The 23,107-nt window shown below is 43.4% G+C and overlaps 1 protein-coding gene across 5 annotated transcripts in view; it reads left to right on the top strand.

Annotated features, from left to right (window-relative positions):
• Positions 1 to 23,107, top strand: part of SORT1 (sortilin 1) — a 93,925-nt gene that overhangs the window by 37,737 nt on the left and 33,081 nt on the right. For 4 of the 5 annotated variants that reach the window (XM_030935160.1, XM_030935158.1, XM_030935162.1 and 1 more), the window contains 6 exons: positions 8,751 to 8,853; positions 10,010 to 10,174; positions 13,834 to 13,907; positions 17,296 to 17,345; positions 18,348 to 18,478; positions 22,730 to 22,874. In XM_030935160.1, coding sequence (XP_030791020.1) covers positions 8,751 to 8,853; positions 10,010 to 10,174; positions 13,834 to 13,907; positions 17,296 to 17,345; positions 18,348 to 18,478; positions 22,730 to 22,874 — 668 coding nt within the window. The remainder of the gene's footprint in view (positions 1 to 8,750; positions 8,854 to 10,009; positions 10,175 to 13,833; positions 13,908 to 17,295; positions 17,346 to 18,347; positions 18,479 to 22,729; positions 22,875 to 23,107) is intronic. The other variant, XM_030935159.1, reaches the window with a different exon arrangement.

Here is a 23,107-nt window from a genome sequence, read left to right as displayed (position 1 = left end):
AGAAATAATGACCTCCCAGCAGATGATATAGAAACTACCCTAGGGTCAGGGTATCTCCCAGGAGTCATGGTACTTTCTCAAGGTTCTTTATTTGACTGCTGTTCTTGGCCCAAGTGGGAGTGAACCCACGTTCAAGCTCTGAAATGGATTAGCCTAACCTCTCTTCCCCATGAGGTATGAACTTTGACTACGTCTCCTGGGCATGGAGCAAGAAGTCTCTGCCCTTCAGTACATTGATGCTGTCCCAGAGAGGCAACAAATACCTTTAGGCCAACAAGGAATTGCTATCTTAGAACTACAGTGCAAATTCCATGAAGGCAAGGTTCTTGACTAACTGGGTTCCCCAGAATCTAGCCAAATGCCTAACATGTAGTAGGCAGGCAGTAAATAATAATCGAATAAATGAATGAATGTCTTGGCTTCTTTATAATTTTTGGATGGATAATTAAAATTTTTTTGATAGAGGATCGACTGTATTTTAGAGTCTTGGTGCTAGAAAGAGCTATAATAGGTGACTTTGTTTATTCAATCAGAACAGTAGTTGAACCATTTTAGATGAAAAGCATCCTATTTGGGGAGAGAAAAATGCATTTTAAAATGTGTAACTTTGCTTCAGTAACTCTTTCCAGTGTTTAAGAATGTTTGCTCTTATAAATTCCCCTCCTCACAATTGCCCATTCCCGAGCTGGGCATGGTGTCGCACACCTGTGGTCCCAGCTACTTGGGAGACTGAGGTAGGAGCATCTCTTGGGTCCAGGAGGTTGAGGCTGCAGTAGCTATGATCACATCACTGCACTCCAGCCTGGGTGAGAGAGCGATACCCTTTCTCAAAAAAATAAAATATCTCCTCATGATAGTTTTTCTTACCAACCTGTGTTTCATTATAAAAGCAGTATAATCATATTATAGGACATTTGAAAATTTTAAAGGAAAGAAAAAAGTTCATACAGCCAAGTGTAATCTTAATTCATTTGTCATTTATTATCTTGACCTTCCCCTTTAATGTTGTATCATATAGTTGTAGAGTATTGGGAGACAACGTGGAATAGCAAAATCTTGCCAAGCTTTGTTGGCAGGCAGGCTTAAGATTGAATCACAGCACTGTCATTGCAAACAGAATGAACTTGGGAAAGTCATTTAACCTCCTAAGTCTTTGTTATCATCTGTAAAAGGACAATAATAATGCCCACCTCAGAGCTGTTGTGAGGTGTGCTCTGCAGTGCCTGGCATGGAGGAATAGCTTGGGTGCTGTTAGCTGCTGCCATGCCAATGAGGCATCTGGGGGCAGGTACTGGCATTGCTGTACCAGTTGTTAAAATGAATTTGAAGCCTTCCACACCACTTGCTAAAAAGTGATTGCCTGCCCCCAGATGCCTCCACATCTTCTACAAATGCACACTGCACCCCCTAGCCCCTGCCAACATGCAAATGTTACTAACACCTGGCATTATGACCTACATCCATGCTGTTTGGTCAGTACTCATACCTTAACTCTGCTAGTAACCCCTCATTTTTTTAGATTGACATAATTTACTTTATTATTGTTCCATTGGACAGTTAGCTTATAGCTATTTTTTTTGCTATAACTAATGCTACTGTGATAAATATCATACACATTTGTGTCATAGGGGATGTTTATTTCCAATTCACTTTTTAGTAGCAAAGGAAACCTCCACTCTGATGGATGTCAGCATGTTTTAAAGGCTGTTTGTTAAATGCCTCTTTCTCCAGATTGAATTATCTTCTATACCTAATGCCTCAACAACTTAAGACAATAGAAACCAAAATGAGAACCGATACTGCCATGTCACTGTTTAAATACCACCACCATCAGACTCAGCCTTTTTTCAGCCTGTTTTTGTCTAGTCTTGTGAAAAACCCTGCTTCCCTGACATATACTTTACTAGAGTGCAATTCTATTTTTTTCTGATGTAGTATAATATTACCAAGGTAACATTTTTTTCATATTACTCAGCAGTTTTTTTGTTTTTTTTTTTTTTTAACCACATTGACTTTGAATATTAATTATCTCTTCCTTGCCACCAAGTGGCAGCTGACTCTGTACCTGCTTCCAGAGTTTAGGCAGAAACTGTAAATATGCCCTGTTGCTTTTCCAACTGGGCTGGCCTGGCCTAAAGTGACTGGCCAACCAAGTCAACCATGTTGAACATGCCAACCAAGAGGCAACTGTTGTTTCAGAAATAAGAAAGTGAAAGAAGCAGTTTGATCAAAATGGGTCTTGAGCATGCTGAAGTTGCCCAATTACCACTAAAAGCCCACTGAACCCACTCTGAGGACTTTTCTGTTTTTCACAGCATTGATGATTGTATTATTCGTTAGACTATCTTTGCATACTAAATCTTATATGGTTAAAGGTTCCTTTGGATTTCAAATAAAAAACAGCAAATCACATGCTACCTGCTCTGTGTATTACAGCATAAAGTCTCACAAGAATAGAAGGAAGTTGGCCGGGCGCGGTGGCTCAAGCCTGTAATCCCAGCACTTTGGGAGGCCGAGACGGGCGGATCACGAGGTCAGGAGATCGAGACCATACTGGCTAACATGGTGAAACCCCGTCTCTACTAAAAAAATACAAAAAACTAGCCGGGCGAGGTGGCGGGCGCCTGTAGTCCCAGCTACTTGGGAGGCTGAGGCAGGAGAATGGCGTAAACCTGGGAGGCGGAGCTTGCAGTGAGCTGAGATCCAGCCACTGCACTCCAGCCTGGGCGACAGAGCGAGACTCCATCTCAAAAAAAAAAAAAGAACTTAATCAGTTATCCGAACAGGAAAACTGCCAGTTTGAACCCAATGAGGGAAGGCTTTCAGATTTTAAGGACCACAGAGCTATTCGATTGCGTATGTGCGCTCTTCTTTAAGACAAGGCAGTTCAGGGATCACCAAGGCTGCCTCCTCAATTTCAAAAGGAGGGACCATCACCCAAAGCCAGGGAAGAAAGGCCACCCAGATCCTTGGGGGCCTACCCACTTTCTGGCAAGGCTGCAGAGCAAGACCACAATCCCAACATGTCTGGGAAGAGGAGGGACCCCCTCCCCAACACTGGACCTGAAGGATACAGGTTAGAGCCAAAGAGAATTGTTTTCAAGCTTTAATATCTAGGCCAGGTGCAGTGGCTCATGCTTGTAATCCCAGCCCTTTGGGAGGCTGAGGTGGGAGGATTGCTTGGGGCCAGGAGTTTGAGACCAGCCTGGGCAACATAGTGAGACCCATCTCTGCCAAAAAAAAAATTGGGGTGTGGTGGCGCATGACTATAGTCCTAGCTACTTGGGAGGCTAGGCAGAAGAATTGCTTGAGCTCAGGAGTTCTAGGCTGTAGTGAGCTATGATCACGTCATTGCACCCCAACCTGGGTGGCAGAGCAAGACTCTCTATTTATTTAGTTTTGACACAGGGTCTTGCACTGTTGCCCAGGCTGGAGTGCAGTGGCGTGATCTCGGCACATTGTAGCTTCGACCTTCTGGGCTCAAGTGATCCTCCTGCTTCAGCCTCCCGAGTGGCTGGGACTACAGGCTGGAAATCACCATGCTCAGCTAATTTTTGTGTATTTTATAGAGATGGGGTTTCACCATGTTGCCCAGGCTGGTCTCAAACTCCTGGCCTCAAGCAGTCCTCCTACCTCGGCCTCCCAAAGTGCTAGGATTACAGGCGTGATCCTAGCACTTTGGGAGGCCGAGGTGGGAGGATGCCCAGTCTTAGTTAAAAATAACTAAATAAATATATCTCATGAAGTTTGCCTGTATTTTAGACTTAGTTGGAGTCCCTTTTCATCTTTCCCACTCCGTTTTTTGGAATGGAAATGTCTATACTGTGCCTGTCCCACCATTGTATTTTGGAAGTGCATAACTTGTTTGGTTTCACAAGTTTCACAGGTCAGGAGTTCAACACCAGCCTGGCCAAGATGGTGAAACCCTGTCTCTACTAAAAATACAAAAATTAGCCTTTGGGAGGCTGATATACAAAAATACAAACTGTACAACTGAAGAGCAGTTTGCTTCAGGATGAATCATACCTGGAGTCTCACCTTTGTCTGATATAGATGATATTTAGATGACACTTTCGATTTTAGACTTTAGAGTTGATGCTGGAACAAGTTAAGACTTTTAGGCTGGATGCGGTAACTCATGCCTATAATCCCAGCATTTTGGGAGGCCGAGGAGGGCAGATCATCTGAGGTCAGGAGTTTGAGACCAGCCTGGCCAACATGGAGAAACCCTGTCTCTACTAAAAACACAAAAATTAGCTGGGTGTGGTGGCCCATGCCTTTACTCCCAGCTACTCAGGGGGCTGAGGCAGGAGAACCGCTTGAACCTGGGAGGCAGAGGTTGCAGTGAGCTGAGATCCTGCCATTGCACTCCAGCCTGGGTAACAAGAGCAAAACTCTGTCTCAAAAAAATAAACTAAAATAAAAAGACTTTCAAGGTTTTTGGGATGTAATGAATGTATTTTGCGTGTGAGAAGGACATGAGTTTGGAGGGCAGGATGGGAGTGTCAGGATGCTGTATACTGAATGTTTGTGTTCCCTCTGAACTCATATGTTGAAATTTTAACCCCAAGTGCGATGGTATTAGGAGGTGGGACCTGTGGTAAGTGATTAGGTCATAAGGGCAGAACCTTCACCAGTGGGTTTAGTCCCCTTTTAAGAGAGACCCCCGAGAGCTCCCTTGCCCTTTCTGTCATGTACGGTTACAGTGACAAGAGGGCAATCTGTGAAGCAGGAAGCAGACCCTCACCAGACAGCACATCTGCTGGCACCTTCATCTTGGACTTCTTAGCCTCCAGAACTGTGAGAAATGAATTCCTGCTGTTTATAAGCCACCCAGTTTATAATATTCTCTTATAGCAGCCCAAGCTAAAATAAGCTCTATTCCAACTATATTTGTATTTTAACATTATTGTCTTGAGTTATAAACGTTCATGTTTACACCATGGATACATGCAAAAATGATAATTTTTTTTTTTTTTTTTTTTTGAGATGGAGTCTCGCTCTGTCGCCTAGGCTTGAGTGCAGTGGTGTGGTCTCTGCTCACTGCAAGCTCCGCCTCCTGGGTTCAGGCCATTCTCCTGCCTCAGCCTCCCGAGTAGGTGGGACTACAGGCACCCGTTACCACGCCCGGCTAATTTTTTATATTTTTAGTAGACACCGGGTTTTACCTGTGTAGCCAGGATGGTCTTGATCTCCTGACCTCGTGATCCACCTGCCTCGGCCTCCCAAAGTGCTGGGATTACAGGCGTGAGCCACCGCGCCCGGCCATGATCATTTATTTTTAGTAACCAGAAAGTGGACATTAGTGTTGATGCATAGAATTGTTATTAAAAAGACTTGTTTCTTTTTTTCTTTTCCTTTTTTTTTTTTTTTTTTTTTTTTGAGATGGAGTCTCGCTCTGTCGCCCAGGCTGGAGTGCAATGGCACGATCTTGGCTCACTGCAACCTCCGCCTCCCGGGGTCAAGCAATTCTTTGCCTCAGCCTCCTGAGTAGCAGGGATTACAGGCATGTGCCACCACGCCCGGCTAATTTTTGTATTTTTAGTAGAGACGGAGTTTCACCTTCTTGGCCAGGCTGGTGTGAACTCCTGACCTCATGATCCACCCGCCTTGGCATCCTAAAGTGCTGGGATTACAGGCATGAGCCACCGCGCCCAGCCAAAAAGACTTGTTTCTAAAGCAGATGGTTTCACAGGGTTTTAATTGTTTACCTATCATTTGACAGCTGTGCCTAACTGCATTAATTATCATATGGAATTTGAAAATTAGATTTATTTATCAAAGTTGCTTCATTGATTTGCTCTTCATGATGTATGCTGATAGAAAATAAAGTGCGAGGATCAGCCTGTAATCCTAGCACTTTGGGAGGCCGAGGTGGGAGGATTGCTTGAGGCCAGGAGTTTGAGACCATACATATCTTCGTGATATGTATGCTGATAGAAAATAAAGCTACATTTAAATAAAGTATTGTGTTAATAAAATATACCCCTGGGCCCAAAGTGGCCTTGCTAGAACCCTGCTTAAGTCCCAGCAGGTTAATACTAGTTCATTTTCTCCCTTTATTTAACTGACTAAAGTACTAGAGTGCTGTAGCAGGTGATTTTTTGTTTTGCTCATGCTGGTTTCTTTTTTTGAAGGGCAGGGATGTGTTTGTTGTGCCAAGTTCTTAAAAAGCAAGCAGGCTTGCCAACAGGTTTGTGGAGATTCTCTGGGGATGTCATGAAGCAGGACCGATTTGTAAACTAGTACTAATCAGGCTGCTTCAACCCCTTTGGAAGATTTACAGGGCTGTTGATGATATATGCACTGTAGAGCTGGGAATTGTTTATGCACATCTCTTGGCCAGCTGTCAGGAAGGTAAGAGCTGATCTACTCCAAAGACAAAGGAAGGGTAATATAGGACTCAGTTGGGTGGTGCCCAATGCTGTTTCATTTATCTAGGAATTTTCTATGTGTGTGTATGTACTTAAGGAAGGATAAAGTCATTCAGACAACTTAGATACATGTAGTTGTTTAAGCATATTATCAGGGGCCTCTACATACACACATGGATACTTCCCTTCTGTCTCCAACTTTCTCTTAGCTGATCTCTTCTGCCAGGTCATAAGCCCCCAGCAAGATAGAGGAAGGTCCCAGTTTGTAAGGGAAAAATTCCTCACAGATAATTAAAAGTTATCTCTAGTTTAGGGCTAAAGGTTCAGAGAATTGGACTATAGTTTCAATTTTGCCCTTAATTAACTAGTTGACTTTTGATAAATTGCCTTCCCTTGCAACTCCTCATCTGTGAAATGAGGGAGTTGGACAAGATGTTCACTTCAGCCCCTTATATCACTCATGGTTTTGCAATTCTTTATTTGTTGAGGCCGCTACCAAAACCTGTAACATCATTTACATCATGTATATTCAAGCTTCACTTATTGATTGGGATACATTCTGTGAAGTGCATCATTAGGTGATTTCATTATTGTGCAAACATCACAGAGTGTACTTACTCATACCTAGACAGTATAGCCTACTACACACCGCAGCTATGTGGTATAACCTGTGGTTCCTAGGCAACAAACCCGTAGAGAATGTTACCGTACTGAATACTGTAGGCAGCTATAACACAGTGCTAAGTATTTGTATATCTAAACAGAAAAGACATGGTAACAATATGGTATCATAATCTTCTGGACTCACCATCATATAAATAATCCGTTGGTGACCAAAACATCTTCATGCAACATGTAGCTATATTCTATCATTGAAGACCACTACAGATTACATTGATATGTGTGCGAAAATTTGCGGTGCACAGCTGTCTTCATTGATGGATACTTAACTTTAATGAACATTAAGATTTAGCATTGTGTATTATGTAAGAGAGCTATACATAGTATTAAACCTGTCAGTGTTAGACAGCTGTGGAATTTTTGCTTTTATTTCCCAGAATCTAAACATGGATTCAGATACTTCTCAAAGATATTGTTGGAATGAACTTTTGGAAAAAGTTTTGAAACCCCGAAAGTTGAGATGAAGTTTGTTTGTTTTTCCTAGGTATATTTCATGTACTGAGTGCCTTAGAGACTTGTGCCTAAGGATGGTAACTTCTAGGGGGGAAAACTTCAAGAACTTGGTACAGCTTCACTTACAGCTTTATCATAAGTACTGTGGATTAATAGATTAGTTAGAAGCCTTTGGCTGTACTTTGCATAGATCTTACCTTAAACTAACTTGAATAATAAGGGAATAGTTGATTCTGTAACTAAGTACAGAGGAATGACAGGCTTCAGGGTCAATTCAATTCAGTGTCATAGGCTCTACTTCTCAGGAATTCTGAAATTACCTTCTCTGTGCTCCCATTGGGACGGAATAACGACAGCAGTCTTTTTACTGTGTGTTCATATACTGCATCATTGGGGTTTCTCAACCTTACTACTGTTGACATTTGGGGCCAGGTAATTCTTTATTATTGTGGGACTGTCCTGTGCCTTGTAGGAGGTTTGGCAACATCGCTGGCCACTACCCATTTAATGCCAGTAGCGCCTCAGCCCTGTGTTGTGATAATCAAAAATGTCTCCAGGACCAGGTGCAGTGGCTCATGTCTATAATCCCAGCACTTTGGGAGGCCAAGGCGGGCAGATCGCTTTGAGCTCGGGAGTTCGAGACCAGCCTGGGCAACGTGGTGAAACCCCATCTCTACTTAAAATACAAAAATTAACCAGGCGTGGTGACACAGACCTGTAATTCCAGCTACTCAGGAGGCTGAGGCTGTAGAATTGCTTGAGCCTGGAAATTGCACCACTGAGCTGAGATTGCACCACTGAACTCTAGCCTGGGTAACAGAGTGTGATCTTGTCTCAAAGAAAGGAAAAAAAAAGTCTGCAGATATCACCAAAAGTTTCTTGGGGAACAGAAACACCCTGATTGAGAACTGCTGGTCTGAAGGAATATAGACCATTTTATCAGGTGGCTGTCATAAGTGGGAGGCAGTGTGCTTCCTAGAAGACCCCAAATTTCCCCCCGCTTTTGTCTCCCATTGGCTCATCCTGAGTCACTCCCCAATTCCTGAACCCCCATCACTGGTGAGGTAGGGTGGAATGTTCTTTGGACTCACCAGGGCACCTCTGGAGCTAGGAATGTGACTGTTGAGGGTGAGCCGAGTCTCTCAGCATGGTTGGTGGAAAGGGAGAATGAAAGCTAGATAGGAACTCAGTAATATCCATGACCACTGTACCCTAAATTTGCCCTTTTTTTCTTCCTCTCAGTGAGGATTATGGGAAGAACTTTAAGGATATTACAAATCTCATCAATAACACCTTTATTCGGACGGAATTTGGCATGGCTATTGGTCCTGAGAACTCTGGAAAGGTGAGACTCATTCTTATATACATAAAGCTTGTGCTTGATACCACATGCAGAGCTGTCAGGTATTAGTGTTGGCATAGTCCAGTGATTCACAATAATGTATTTTAGTTTAGTATTGCTATATTTGTATTTTAAAATTAAACACTTTTTTTTTTTTTAAGACAAGGTCTCACTCTGTCCCCCAGGCTGGAGTGCAGTGGTACCATCACAGCTCACTGCAGCCTTGACCTTCTAGGCTCAAGGGATCCTCCCACCTCAGTCACTTGAGTAGCTGAGACTACAGGCTCTTGTCACCACTCCCGGGTAGTTTTTTTTTTTTTTTTTTTTTTTTTTGTAGAGACAGGGTTTTGCTGTGTTGCCCAGGCTGGTCTTGAACTCCTGGACTCAAGCGATCCGCCCACCTCGGCCCCCTGAAGTGCTGGGATTAGAGGCTTGAGCCACTGTGCCTGCCTTAAACACAATTTAATATCGGTCGTATAAGAATGGAACTCTTGGCCGGGCGCGGTGGCTCAAGCCTGTAATCCCAGCACTTTGGGAGGCCTAGACGGGCGGATCACGAGGTCAGGAGATGGAGACCATCCTGGCTAACACGGTGAAACCCCGTCTCTACTAAAAATTACAAAAAACTAGCCAGGCGACGTGGCGGGTGCCTGTAGTCCCAGCTACTCGGGAGGCTGAGGCAGGAGAATGGCGTGAGCTTGCAGTGAGCTGAGACCCGGCCACTGCACTCCAGCCTCGGCGACAGAGCGAGACTCCGTCTCAAAAAAAAAAAAGAATGGAACTCTGAGCACACAAATTTATTTTTTTTGTTCCCTGCCCAAGGTGCACTAAAGCCCTTAATAATTATGCAGCAGTTGCTTAACATTCCAATGTATATACCCTATGACAACATTTTAGTCTTTTGGAAAGCTAATCTCAGTTATTCAGCCTAATCTAGGCTTAAACCCATAGATACGATGTCCCAGCTCAGTTCAGGGTGTTATTTTTTGATAAGAATAAGACCCAAGGAGTAGAGTGGAGCAACTAATAGGTTTTTATAACTCTTCTTACTTCTAGAACTAAGATTTCTTAACTAATGTCTGGTGAAAATGGTGTAAGAACTCGTGTGCTTGCATAGATAGTATCATACCCTGAATCAGATCTTTCCTCTTCCTGTCAGGTGGTATTAACAGCAGAGGTGTCTGGAGGAAGTCGTGGAGGAAGAATCTTCAGATCATCAGATTTTGCGAAGAACTTTGTGCAAACAGATCTCCCTTTTCATCCCCTCACTCAGATGATGTATAGCCCTCAGAATTCTGACTATCTTTTAGCTCTCAGCACTGAAGTAAGTCCAGTTGAGGAACATGGTTTGTCTTTTGCATTTTAGAGTCTCAAATGTACTGTCTTAGAAGGATCCTTTAGGAAATGCTTTTAATATTGGACTTCTTTCTAGAGTCTCCTTATGGCATGAAGTATGTATTTTTTTTAACGATTTTTCCTATTTGGTAAAGGACACAATTTCCATGTGCTATCTATTCCAGGTAAGTATGATGCCTAGTTGTCATTGTAATTTTTTTAAGTAACTAAATATATGGTATTGGAGTAATTAACTAGAAAACAGTTTAATTTAACCATTCTTGTGCTACAAGGGATAAGCATAAATTGTCAAACTCCTGGTGTTGTCATTGTTCCTTTTCTATGATCAGACAACATCTTTCTAATTTTTTTTCTTTTTTGTTAGTGCCTCAGTTTATAAAACATACTGATTTCTGTCGTTGGCACTCATGTATAAATATCCAAAGTCTTAAATCCCTGCGCTCCCTACCACATTCCTATACTTTCTCCAGAAACCAGTGTGTTTCCCTAACCCTCCCACTTCTCTTCTGAAAGTTCTCTGAGGAACACATTCAGCTTCTCCTTTCCTGGAGGACCAGTCTTCTTTACTGTGGTTAAGGGCCCAAAGTGGCTGAGTTGCTAGACTGTAATAATCAGAATTATACTTTACATTTTTATGGCCTTCTCTCATCAGATAGAAACACCTGAGGAACTAGTTCAAGAGGCACATCCCTTTGCCCAAACCCAGAGATAATAAATCAATAACTTCTGTTGTAGGGTGGCCAATATTTTTAACAGGCTCCCCAGCTGAGCCTGAGCACCGAAGTTTGAGAGTCATTGCTGTACTCACTGTTTTGGGGTCAGAAACAAGATAACTGTGAACTAGTCAGGCTGAGCAAAGGTTGACATAGGAGGATGAAGGGCACTGGAAGAGAGATCTGGATTCTGGGCTTTCTGTGGGGAGATTTTTGAGCAGAGGTCAGGCTAAGGGGCTCCAGGAAGGCCAGAGTTACGCTTTTTTTTTTTTTTTTTTGAGACGGAGTCTTGCTCTGTCGCCCGGGCTGGAGTCCAGTGGCCGGATCTCAGCTCACTGCAAGCTCCGCCTCCCAGGTTTACGCCATTCTCCTGCCTCAGCCTCCCGTGTAGCTGGGACTACAGGCGCCCGCCACCTCGCCCAGCTAGTTTTTTGTATTTTTTAGTAGAGACGGGGTTTCACTGTGTTAGCCAGGATGGTCTTGATCTCCTGACCTCGTGATCCGCCCGTCTCGGCCTCCCAAAGTGCTGGGATTACAGGCTTGAGCCACCGCGCCCGGCCCCGCTTTTTTTTTGAGACAATTTTACTCTTCTTGCCCAGGCTGGAGTGCAATGGCGCGATCTGGTCTCGCTGCAGCCTCCACCTCCCGGGTACAAGCAATTCTCCTGCCTCAGCCTCCAGAGTAGCTGAGATTACAGGCATGTGCCACCATGCCCAGCTAATTTTTTTGTATTTTTAGTAGAGACAAGGTTTCACCATGTCAGCCAGGCTGATCTCGAACTCCTGACCTCAGGTGATCCGCCTGCCTTGGCCTCCCAAAGTGCTAGGATTACAGGCGTGAGCCACTTTGTCTGGCCTCAGAGTTATGCTTAGCAGTGGAGGCCGGGGGAAGGAAACTAGCTTGCTGGGGAGTAAGCTTCAGATCTTAGAACAATTCCTGGAAATTGGCCTCAGCAGCTTAAGCTGAAAGCACTACAAGGGAGCAAGGAGCCCTCTCTAGGAGTGAACAGGCCCATAGAGCTCCCCTTTGACTACTGCATCTCCTTTACCAAGTGTCTCAGGATTATTAAAACAGCACTGTCCTCAGGAAGAGACAGATACAATCTGCTTCTGTACCTGAAATGTTTTCTACTTAACGGTAAGTCTGAAGTACATATAATTGGGCTGGAGAAGAGGGACCAATTTGTACTAAAGTGCAAATAAGTGGTATTGAATTCTGCCTTGTCTTTATAGGTAGAATTAGGTAAATTAGAAATGCTAGGATGTGCATATATTACCAAGGGAGAAAAAGTTAAAGGAGAATGGTGGGTGAGAGTACAGGAGTACTGAACATAAATTCTGCCTAAATAAGTTACATTTAATTTCACCTAGACTAGGACATCTCTGTCCCGTCTCCGCTGAGGCCAAGCTCAGTAAGCTTACATTGCCAGTGTTATGTTATCAGTCAGGGTTTTGTTAAGTCTCTGCTACGTTTCAAACTATTGGCCAATTCCTCCTTTTGAGAACTCTTAATTATTTGGCTTCTGTGACATTATTCCTTTTAGTTCTTCTAGCTTTCTAGTATTTCTTCTTAGTATCTTCCTTAACCTCCTTTCAGCCTACCCTTAAATGCCTACTCCTCATTTCACTGAGCAGTCTCTTCCACTCTTACCATTTAACTACCACCACCTATAATGTATAGGATTTTCAAATACTTATCTCTAGCCCTGGCTTTCCCCTAATGCATCATATTTCTGTCTTGCTGCCCCCTGAATATCTCTAGCTGGATGTTCCACAAGCACCTTAAATCAATTTAAAACTGAGCTTCCTCCCTACTCTTCTCTCAGACCTGATCTTCCCTTAATCCTTATACTAGTTAATGATATCACAATGCATCCTATACCCCAACCAGAAAACCAGAGTGACCAACTTACACGTGCACACACACACACACACACACACACATCCCCCATACCCCTACCTCTCATCCTGCCCTGGAGGAAAAGTCATCCAGTTCTGCTATGCTAGCTTCTAAATTCTTGCAGAGCCTGTTCCTCATGGCCAGTGTTCAAGACCTCATTAGCTCTTACCGAACTAATGTGGCAGTCATTCACTGCTTTTCCTGCCTCTAGTCTGGACCCTCTGAAATCCATCTTTCCCGTTCTCATCCAAGTACTCCACCTAAAAAAGTGAAATGGACTGTGTCATCCTCATACTTAGCACACATTCCTCCTGGGAGCACCTCATATGCAATAAACCCTGGAGTCCTTACCATGGCACAGAAGGAAGGCTCTCTTTGAGCTGGCCTCACCTTTCTGCCTAGCGTTAGTTCCTCATTTGCTTACCTTGGAATTTACACTCCAGTAATGTCTGATGGCTTTTAGCTCCCTGCACACGCTGCAGGGTTTATGACCTCCTTGCCTTTGCTAATACTAGTCTCTGTTTGTGCCCCAACACCTCATCTCCCTGTTTGCCTTCTTTTGGTCCCACTGCTCATCATTTAAAACTCAGTGCAGCTGTTTTCTTCAGGAAACTATCTCTGATGCAGTGTTCCTCCTCTCCCCACTGCATACTAGACCATATTTTATAACTCTGCATAGTGTTGAACTTTCCTCTTATCTATGCCCCTTGTTAAACTGTGAGCCCCTTCTCTCAGCAGGGAGTGTGTCTTATTCATCTTTGTATCCCCAGTGCAACATCTGGTACAGTGCCTGGCACATAGTAGGCACTTCATACACATTTGTTATTCTGAACTTTCAAGACCCCAAAAGGGCCCAGATAAACCATGTGTGCGTCTGTGGAGCTCGGGCAGCTCTGATGGAGCTTCAGTGTGTGTTTTTACTGTCCTGAATGATTGGATATGAAATATTAAAGGTCATATAAGCAACTGCACAGGATAAAGCTGGAATTTTGATAAGTCATTTATAATCTTTCAGAATGGCCTGTGGGTGTCCCAGAATTTTGGGGGAAAATGGGAAGAAATCCACAAAGCAGTATGTTTGGCCAAATGGTGAGTAACAGAAGACTCCATCTGTGCAGAGCCCTAAACCCTTCCTGATAGTGCTGCCAAAAATCACATGAATGAATATTGAGCACTTACTGTGTGCCAAGTACTCTTCAGGGTGCCATAAGGGATATCAGAGAGGGCTATGACACAGGCCTTGACCTGGAGGAGCTTCTCATTCTGCTGGAAAAGAAGACTTAGTCTCACTTAAATGTTAGAACATAAAGTATAAAACAAGGCATGTAACTGAGTTGCTGCTGCCTGCCCAGGGTTCGTTCTCTATGAATGGTGACATCAGTTAAAATACAATAAAATATAGCTTTAATTTAGGGATTTAAATACTTCTCCATGCCCAGATTTACAATCTCTTGTCTAGAGTTCCATTTCAGTTATGTAGAACATGGCAAGGAATCAGGAAGAAAGCTGAAAGAGCTTCCAGACTCCTGAAGTCACATTGTGCACCAAAACTCATTCACTTTTCTCGGAGAGATTCCCTGACCCTCGGGTGCCTGCTTAAAGAGGATGGAGTGGAGGGAGCTCTTACTTGAAAGTCGCATCACCTTTGTTCTATCCTCACTGTGCTGCTAGTCAGGGGCTCAACCTTTCTGGGCTTTAGTTTTTTCCTTTTGTGAAAGGAGTCTTATTTGGAGAATGTGGGGATGGCTAAGCAAGAATTGAATTAAGAGGCTTCATGCCTCCAAAATCTGATTAGGCTCAGAATGTTGTTTAGAGCCTCTTTCTCCTTTCCCTTTGACTAATTTCAGCTAATTTGTGAATCCCAGTTTATAGCAGATTGGTTCCAGAGGTGGGATATGTAACTGCTGCAATAAGCACGTAACAGCATTAGAATTACAGCCTGAGAGCTGGAAGGAGGTGGAATTACTCTAAAAGAACAGACAAAAACTTAGAGAATAAACAGTATGAAATTCTTTAGTGCTAGATCAAGAAAGTACACCTGCGTTAGTAACTTCTAATGGGAACACTGTGTTATAGTTTGATACAATTGATGTTCATGATCAGGACCCACAATACCAAGAGTTGCCTGTACTGTAGGAATCAAGAAAGTGTAGAATACAATTTGAAATGCGTCTACCAAGATTAATTAAAGTATTAAATATGTTGCTTAAATAAAGTAGGCCTTTTCTAGAAATGTTCCTTGTTCTTGAGATAGGATATTGCTCTTCTGTCCAGGCTAGAGTACAGTCACACAGTCATGGCTTACCGCAGCCTTCACCACCTGGACTTAAGTGATCCTTCTCCCTCAGGCTTCCAAGTAACTGGGACTACAGGCATGTGCCACCATGCCTAGCTAAGTTTTGTATTTTTATTTTGTGGAGATGTGGGGGGGTCTCACTGTGTTGCCCAGGCTGATCTCAAACTTCTGCGTTCAAGCAATCCTTCCTCCTCAGAACCTCCCAAAGTGCTGGGATTATAGCTATAGGCCACCATGCCTAGCCCCAGAAATGTCTTTTTAATGAGGTTTTTATAGCACCACTGTGGTACACATGCCACATTTGCTTTCATTTTATGTATTCTAATGAATTGTATTTGTACCTTATACAGTTTTATCAGGAAGGAAGGAATTTTTTTTTTTTTTTTTTGAGACAGTGTCTTGCTCTGTTGCTCAGGTTGGGGTGCAGTGGTGCAATCTCGGCTCACTGCAGTCCCCACCTCCCAGGTTCAAGTGATTCTCCTGCCTCAGCCTCCTGAGTAGCTGGGATTACAGGCGTGCACCACCACACCCTGTAGTAGAGATGGGGTTTCACCGTGTTGGCCAAGCTGGTCTCAAACTCCTGATCTCGTGATCTGCTCACCTCAGCCTCCCAAAGTGCTGAGATTACAGGGCGTGAGCCACCGGGCCAGGCGGAAGTAATTTTTAAGATAACTAAGTTAAATTGTTTCACTCCTGATGGAACTAAAACATGTAGGTCATGTGTAAGTAAGACTTCAGTAATTTTTTTTTTTTTTTTTTAGATAAGGCCTGGCTCTGTCACCCAGGCTGGGATGTAGTGGCACAATCTCTGCTCCCTGCAGCCTCTACCTCCTGGGCTCAAGTGATCGTTGCACTTCAGCCTTCCCAGCAGCTGGAACTACAGGCATACACCTGGCTAGTTTTTGTTAAATTTTAATCATTAAAACTCATATTTAGCCACGTGCAGTGGCTCATACCCATAATCCAAGCACTTTGGGAGGCTGAGATGGAAGGATCGCTTGAGACCGGGAATTCAAGACCCGCCTGGGCAACATAGTGAGACCCCATCTCTACAAAAAATTAATAAAAAGGAAAAAAAAAAAAAGCCAAGCAAGGTGGTACACCCCTGTAGTTCTCGTTACTCAAAAGAATGAGGTGGGAGGATCACTTGAGCCAAGGAGTTCGGGGCTGCAGTGAGCTGTGATTGCCCCACTGCACTCCAAACTAGGTGACAGGGCAAGACTCCATCACTTAAATAAAGAAGCACAACCTTATCTTTAAAACTAAAAAGTTATTTTAAAATAGTATTTTGTTTTGTATCCTATGCAAGGTTTTTACTTTTGTAACCTTTTTTTTTTGTTTAGTGTCTAAATATGAATAACCAGCCTGCTGCTGTTTACTCACCTTTTTAGATCTCTAGTTTCTAGGAATTTATATCCTAAAGTTCTGAAAGAACATTCTCAAAACCAACACCTTTTTTTGGTTGTAATCCAGTAAGTGCCAGGAGGGTCTGAATCTAGTTCCCTGCAAACTCCCTTTCCAGGTTACATTTTAAATAATTCAACCACTGACCTAGTTGTCTATTTGAGATGGAAGAACTAAATTATTTAGCTCATACAAAGCATTGAACTAGATTCTGAAGGGAAACAGCAAAGCATAGTACCTGCCATGAAGAAGCTAATTTATATAGTAGGAAAGGTAAGGCACATACTATGCAAGTTAAATAAGAAACAGGAGGCAAATGCATGCCAGCTGCTCTAAAACAGAGTTTCTCAACCTCAGCACTAATGACATTTTGGATCAAAGAATTCTTTATCATGGAGGACTGTCCTGTGCATCATAAATATGTAACAGCATCCCTGGCCTCTACCCACTAGATGCCAGTAACAACTCCCCCACCCACCCCCCACTTGTGACGATCAAAAATGTCAGAGGCAAATGTGGAGAGGGTGAGTAGACCAGCATGACTGCCTGAAAGAGTTCACTTAAAGAAGTGGTAGACTATAGAGAACACGTGGGCTGGGCAGTGGGGAGCTTGACGGGCAGAGCTGTGAAGAACCAGGGCTCAGCACCTGAGAAGCGGTGCTTGTTGGTACCTGTGAATGAAGCTTGTTAGACCTGCTAGAAAGTTTGTGAGTAAGGTCAACACAGTCTTTCAGCAGTCTTAAACTATTTCTTTTCCCCATTTTTGCCTCATTGTAGGGGATCAGACAACACCATCTTCTTTACCACCTATGCAAATGGCTCCTGCAGTAAGTATATTTTAGTCCCAGAAAATAGTGTCCTGTTGTCCATTCGTGGTAGAATTTTCTGGATTGTGCAAGGTAGAAACATAAAAGATCCTTCTATTCTCCTGAAATTGTAATAGCTAAAGAAAGCTGTTAGTGATTATTAAAATCTTGAAAATAAAACCAAATTACTACACTATCCAGATCAAGTAAAAATGTAGGCTATACGTAGAGGCAATATTTAATATTAGCCATGTATTTATGTAAAGCAAATATTATGCTACAGACAACAGCAAATTGAAATGCGTAGTTACTTCTGCAGGAAAGCATGGGTTGTGTTTGTGTTTGCAGAAGCAACTGGCTTCCCAAATGATGATACAATTTCAAAACAGAAAGCAAAATCTTTCATTTACTCATATTTCAACAGATATCTGAGCACCTGCTCATATGCTAAACACTATTCTAAGGATGGAGTGAACAAAACACCCAAGGCCTGCCCTCATGGAATGTAAATTCAAGTAGGGGTGTTGGATGATAAACAAGAAAACCAAAACTCAAGCTGGGCATGATGGTTGCATGCCTGTAGTCCCAGCTACTTGGGAGGCTGAGACAGCAGGCTTGCTTGAGCCCAGAAGTTCAAGGACAGCTTGGGCAATGTGGCAAGACCCCCAGCTCTTAAAAGAAAAGAAAACTCAAGACAATTTAAAATAGGATAAGATAATTCTAAACTGTGCTATGAAGAAAGTAAAGCAGCATGCTGTGGCTTTGATGTTTTCATGAAACACTGTATTGAAATTAAGTAATCGCTTACCTTTCCATCGAGCATAAAATCTGAAATGTATAAAATAAAACACAAGTATGAATTTCCTAAGTCTAATGCTGTATCACGTTTTATGTTGTCACTTGATTAACATGCATAGTATTTAAAATGGTTTAGCTATAAAATTAAGACTGATTCTAAAACAACTGCTTTGAACTAGGCTCACCAGTAAGTGAAATTTTAATTAATATTTTGTCTTGTTTAAGAAGCTGACCTTGGGGCTCTGGAATTATGGAGAACTTTAGACTTGGGAAAAAGCTTCAAAACTATTGGCGTGAAAATCTACTCATTTGGTCTTGGGGGACGTTTCCTTTTTGCCTCTGTGATGGCTGATAAGGTAGGTATTGCCCTGTTCCCTTTGGGGTCTGATATTTCTGCAAATATCTCTCCTATAGATTCTCTTTATTACTTGGCACTGACAGAGTTTCTTGTCTTTTTGCTATATTTAGTGCCACTGTGAGTGTTAGGGGTGATTCTTTTTGCAGAGGCTGATTGAATCTGATAGGCTACTCTGCACTTTGGCCTTCTGTCACCACATGAATTCTGGTATCTTTTCTGGGATTTTTTTTTTTTTTTTTCTTGAAGCAGAGTCTTGCTCTGTTGCCCAGACTGGAGTGCAGTGATGCGATCTCGGCTCACTGCAACCTCCGCCTCCCAGATTAAAGCAATTCACCTGCCTCAACCTCTCAAGTAAGTGGAACTAAAGGTGTGTGCCACCACACCGGGATAATTTTTGTATTTTTAGTAGAGATGGGATTTCGCCATGTTGGCCAGGCTTGTCTTGAACTCCTGAGCTCAGGTGATCCCCCCGCCTTGGCCTCCCAAAGTGCTGGGATTATAGGCATGAGCCACCGTGCCTGGCCAGGATATTTTGATCCAGGGTTTGGGCATTACTCAGACATGGACATCTGTAGAAAGCAATCTCTTGTTCACTATCCAAAAATAAAGATACAATTGGATAACATTAATTTATTGAGTGCCTACTATATGCCAGGTACTATTCTAAGTTCCAGGAATATGGCAGTGAACAAAACAGATAAATTTCCTGCTCTTAGAACTTATATTTAAGGGGGAAAATAAATACTCAAAAAATAAATATGAAGGCTGGAGATGGTGGCTCATGCCTGTAATTTCAGGACTTTGGGAGGCTGAGGCAGGTGGATCCCTTGAGGCCAGGAGTTCAAGACCAGCCTGGGCAACATGACAAAACCCTGTCTCTACAGAAAATAGGAAAATTAGCCGGGCATGGTGGCATGTGCCTGTAGTCTCAGCTACTTGGGAGGCTGAGGCGGGAGTATCGCCTGAGCCTGGGGAGGTTGAGGCTGCAATGAGCTGTGATCATGCCACTGCACTCCAGCCTGGGTGATAGTACAAGACTCTGTCTCATAAATAAATATAAATGTGTGTGTGTGTGTGTGTGTGTGTGTGTGTATCAGGTAATAATTAAAGCCGTGAAGAAATCTAAAACAGTAAGAAAACAGAAAGTGTCAAGAGTCAGTGCTCTTTTAGACAGAGTGTTTAGGATGGGCTCTCTGAGACCTAAATGAAACAAAGACATGACCATGTGGCCATCTGGGAGGAGAGTAGGATGAGGCACAGCCAATGTGGAGACCCTCAGGCTGGAGCATGCCCAGTCAATCCAAGCAAAGGGGAGAAGGGCAGTATGGAGGAAGCACAGAGAATAACAATCCAAAGTGGGGCCAGCGGGGGCCTGACCAGACCTTATGCAGCCTTTGCAGGTCACAGTTAGGATGTGGGCCTTAGTCTTCCTGTGTTGGGAACTATGAGAGGGTTGTGAGCAGGGGAATGCTGGGATTTGGCTTCTCTTTTGAAGAACGGGTGTGCGCAGAACAGCCTGACGGGCACGTGCGGAAGCAGCGGGAGTGCCGGGAGCTCTCTCAGGAGTCCAGGCTGGGGAGGTGGTAGCTTGGCCAGGTGCTTGGCAGTGGGTGAGAGGGCAGGTGGTGAGACTGTGGATCTATTTTTAAACATATTGCTAATAGGACTTGCTGATGGATTTGATGTGGGTTGTGAGAGAATGAGCAGAATCAAGGGTACCTTTAAGAGTTTTTATCCTGAGCACCTGAGTGGTGGTGCCATTTTCTAGGATGGCAAAGACTGCAGGAGGAGCAGGTTGTGGGAGAAAAATCAATAATTCAGTTTTGGGCCGGGCACGGTGGCTCATGCCTGTAATCCCAGCCCTTTAGGAGGCCAAGGCGGGCAGATCACTTGAAGTCAGGAGTTTGAAAGCAGCCTGGCCAACATGGTGAAACCCTGTCTGTACTGAAAAATACAAAAAATTAGCCAGGTGTGGTGGCGCATGCCTGTAATCCCAGGTACTCGGGAGGCTGAGGCATGAGAATCACTTGAACTCTGGAGGGAGAGGTTGCAGTGAGCCAAGATCATGCCACTGCACTCCAGCCTGGGCAACAGAGTGAGACTCTCTCAAAAAAACAAAAAAAAAGCATTCAGTTCTGCATATGAGACACCTATTAGATATCTGAATGGAGATGTCAAGTGAGCATCTGGGTATATGAATCTCCCTAATTGCTATGATATGAGAAGCCATGTGACTAGATATCTTCTGGAGGAGTAAGTAGGTAGCAAAGAGGTGAGAGGACTGAGCAAGCCCTGAAGCACCACACAACAGAAAGTTGGAAAGAGAAGAATCCAGCAGAGAAGACTGAAAGGGAGGAACAAGGGAGGGAAAGGGAAATCAGGACCATTGCGTTAGGTGCATTTTGAGAATAATCCACTGGAGTTGGCGAAGTGGAGGTTGTTGGTGACTTTCACAAAAGCACTTCATTGGAAGTTAAAAGGCTGATTGGAGTGACTTCAGTGAGAACTAGAAATGAAGAAGTAGGCAATAAGTACGGATAACTCTCCCAAGCCATTTTGTAATATCCTCCCAACAACCCTGTGAGCTAATAGTATTATCTCGGTTTTATAGGTGAGGAAATTGAGTAACTTACCTAGGGTCAACAATAGTGGAATCCTGCTGGAAATCAGACTCAAATTCCACAGGTAGCCTCCTATGCTGTACTGCATATATGGTATAATTCTGTCTACAGAATTAAAATTTTGCGATGTACTTTTGAACTCTGGTTTCTACCTACAGCAATGAGAATAAGATTCAATGTAATGAGACATCTTGGTATAAGTTGAATAAGTTAAATGTACTTATCACTGAACTTTAGAGAGTGTTTAACCTAAGGAAACATTGACATTAATTCTCATGCCCAGGCTAACTGTATCTAGTAGCGATTTTAAGCTATTTATCAGAGAGTTAAGTTTTAATTGCTTTCTTAACAGACTCCTTTCGCCAGCCAAATACTCCCTGATCAGTTTCCTTATAGTAATTTCTGACTCTCCTTGGCCTCTTTCCAGCCCATGCCTGTTCCTTCATCCTGGCTATTCTGAGAGACTTCCTTAGAGAGAAGGCGTGTTACATCTTGACTTCCCTTGTGATCTCCCAAATATGGGTTTCATCTCTATTTTCTAGACCCTTAATTATATAATTCTTTAAATTATGCAAGGACTGTATGAAAGGGACCAAACTTTTATGCAGTAGTCATCATTTTAAGAATTATCCGGCCGGGCGCTGTGGCTCACGCCTGTAATCCCAGCACTTTGGAAGGCCGAGGCAGGCAGATCACGAGGTCAGGAGATCGAGACCATCCTGGCTAACACAGTGAAACCCCGTCTCTACTAAAAATACAAAAAATTAGCCGGGCGTGGTGGCGGGCACCTGTTGTCCCAGCTACTCGGGAGGCTGAGGCAGGAGAATGGCATGAACCCAGGAAGCAGAGCTTGCAGTGAGGCAAGATCGCGCCACTGCACTCCAGCCTGGGCGATAGAGCGAGACTCCGTCTCAAAAAAAAAAAAAAAAAAAGAATTATCTGAGTGAGTGTATGCAAATGGCTATAAAGCCAACCTAAAGATGTTCCCATCAAATCCTTAGCTCTACTGAAGGAGATGGACTATCAGAGACCAAGACTATACTGTCTTACAGGGCCTCATCAGAATGAAGAATTCAAAGAGAAAGCCAAGATAGCCTTACTTAGAATAGAATGGATTGTCCGTTTACCTAGAACTTTGCTAGAGGCTAGAAATTGCTTTGGTAATTGGTACTATGACCTTTCTTTTTTTTTTTTTTTTTTTTTTTTGAGACGGAGTCTCGCTCTGTCACCCAGGCTGGAGTGCAGTGGCCAGATCTCAGCTCACTGCAAGCTCCGCCTCCCGGGTTCACGCCATTCTCCTGCCTCAGCCTCCCGAGTAGCTGGGACTACAGGCGCCGCCACCTCGCCCGGCTAGTTTTTTTTTTTTGTATTTTTAGTAGAGACGGGGTTTCACCGTGTTAGCCAGGATGTTCTCGATCTCCTGACCTTGTGATCCGCCCGTCTCGGCCTCCCAAAGTGCTGGGATTACAGGCTTGAGCCACCGCGCCCGGCCTATGACCTTTCATTCATAGCAATTGTACCCAGTGGAGAAATGGATAATAGTAATTATTTAAAACATTCTTGTTCATGTCCTTGCACATGGCATCTTGGCTGAAAATTAGAAAGATAAATACTGACATCTGTTCTAGGATACAACAAGAAGGATCCACGTTTCAACAGATCAAGGGGACACGTGGAGCATGGCCCAGCTCCCCTCTGTGGGACAGGAACAGTTCTATTCTATTCTGGCAGCAAATGATGACATGGTATTCATGCATGTAGATGAACCTGGAGGTAAGAGCTTTTTAGTGGCTTACCCTTAAAAGCATAGAGATGTAAGCTTTGAGCAGCTTTTCTTTTTACATATCGAGTTTCCTCTTACCCCTAGAAATTTATTAGTGCCTTACTGATTATTCTGTCCTAGAGATAATCTGTAGCCCCTGTTAAAAATGCCACTTGTTTTCGTACTCTAAGGTAGCTTGTGTGTATGTTCAGGTGTTCTAGAGCAGAGCTGCTCAAAGAATGGT

The sequence above is a fragment of the Rhinopithecus roxellana genome, chromosome 8 (assembly GCF_007565055.1).
Source record: "Rhinopithecus roxellana isolate Shanxi Qingling chromosome 8, ASM756505v1, whole genome shotgun sequence".
NCBI lineage: Eukaryota > Metazoa > Chordata > Mammalia > Primates > Cercopithecidae > Rhinopithecus > Rhinopithecus roxellana.
The sequence above is the reverse complement of the archived record's forward strand: the minus strand, read 5'-3'. Positions and strand labels throughout refer to the sequence as shown.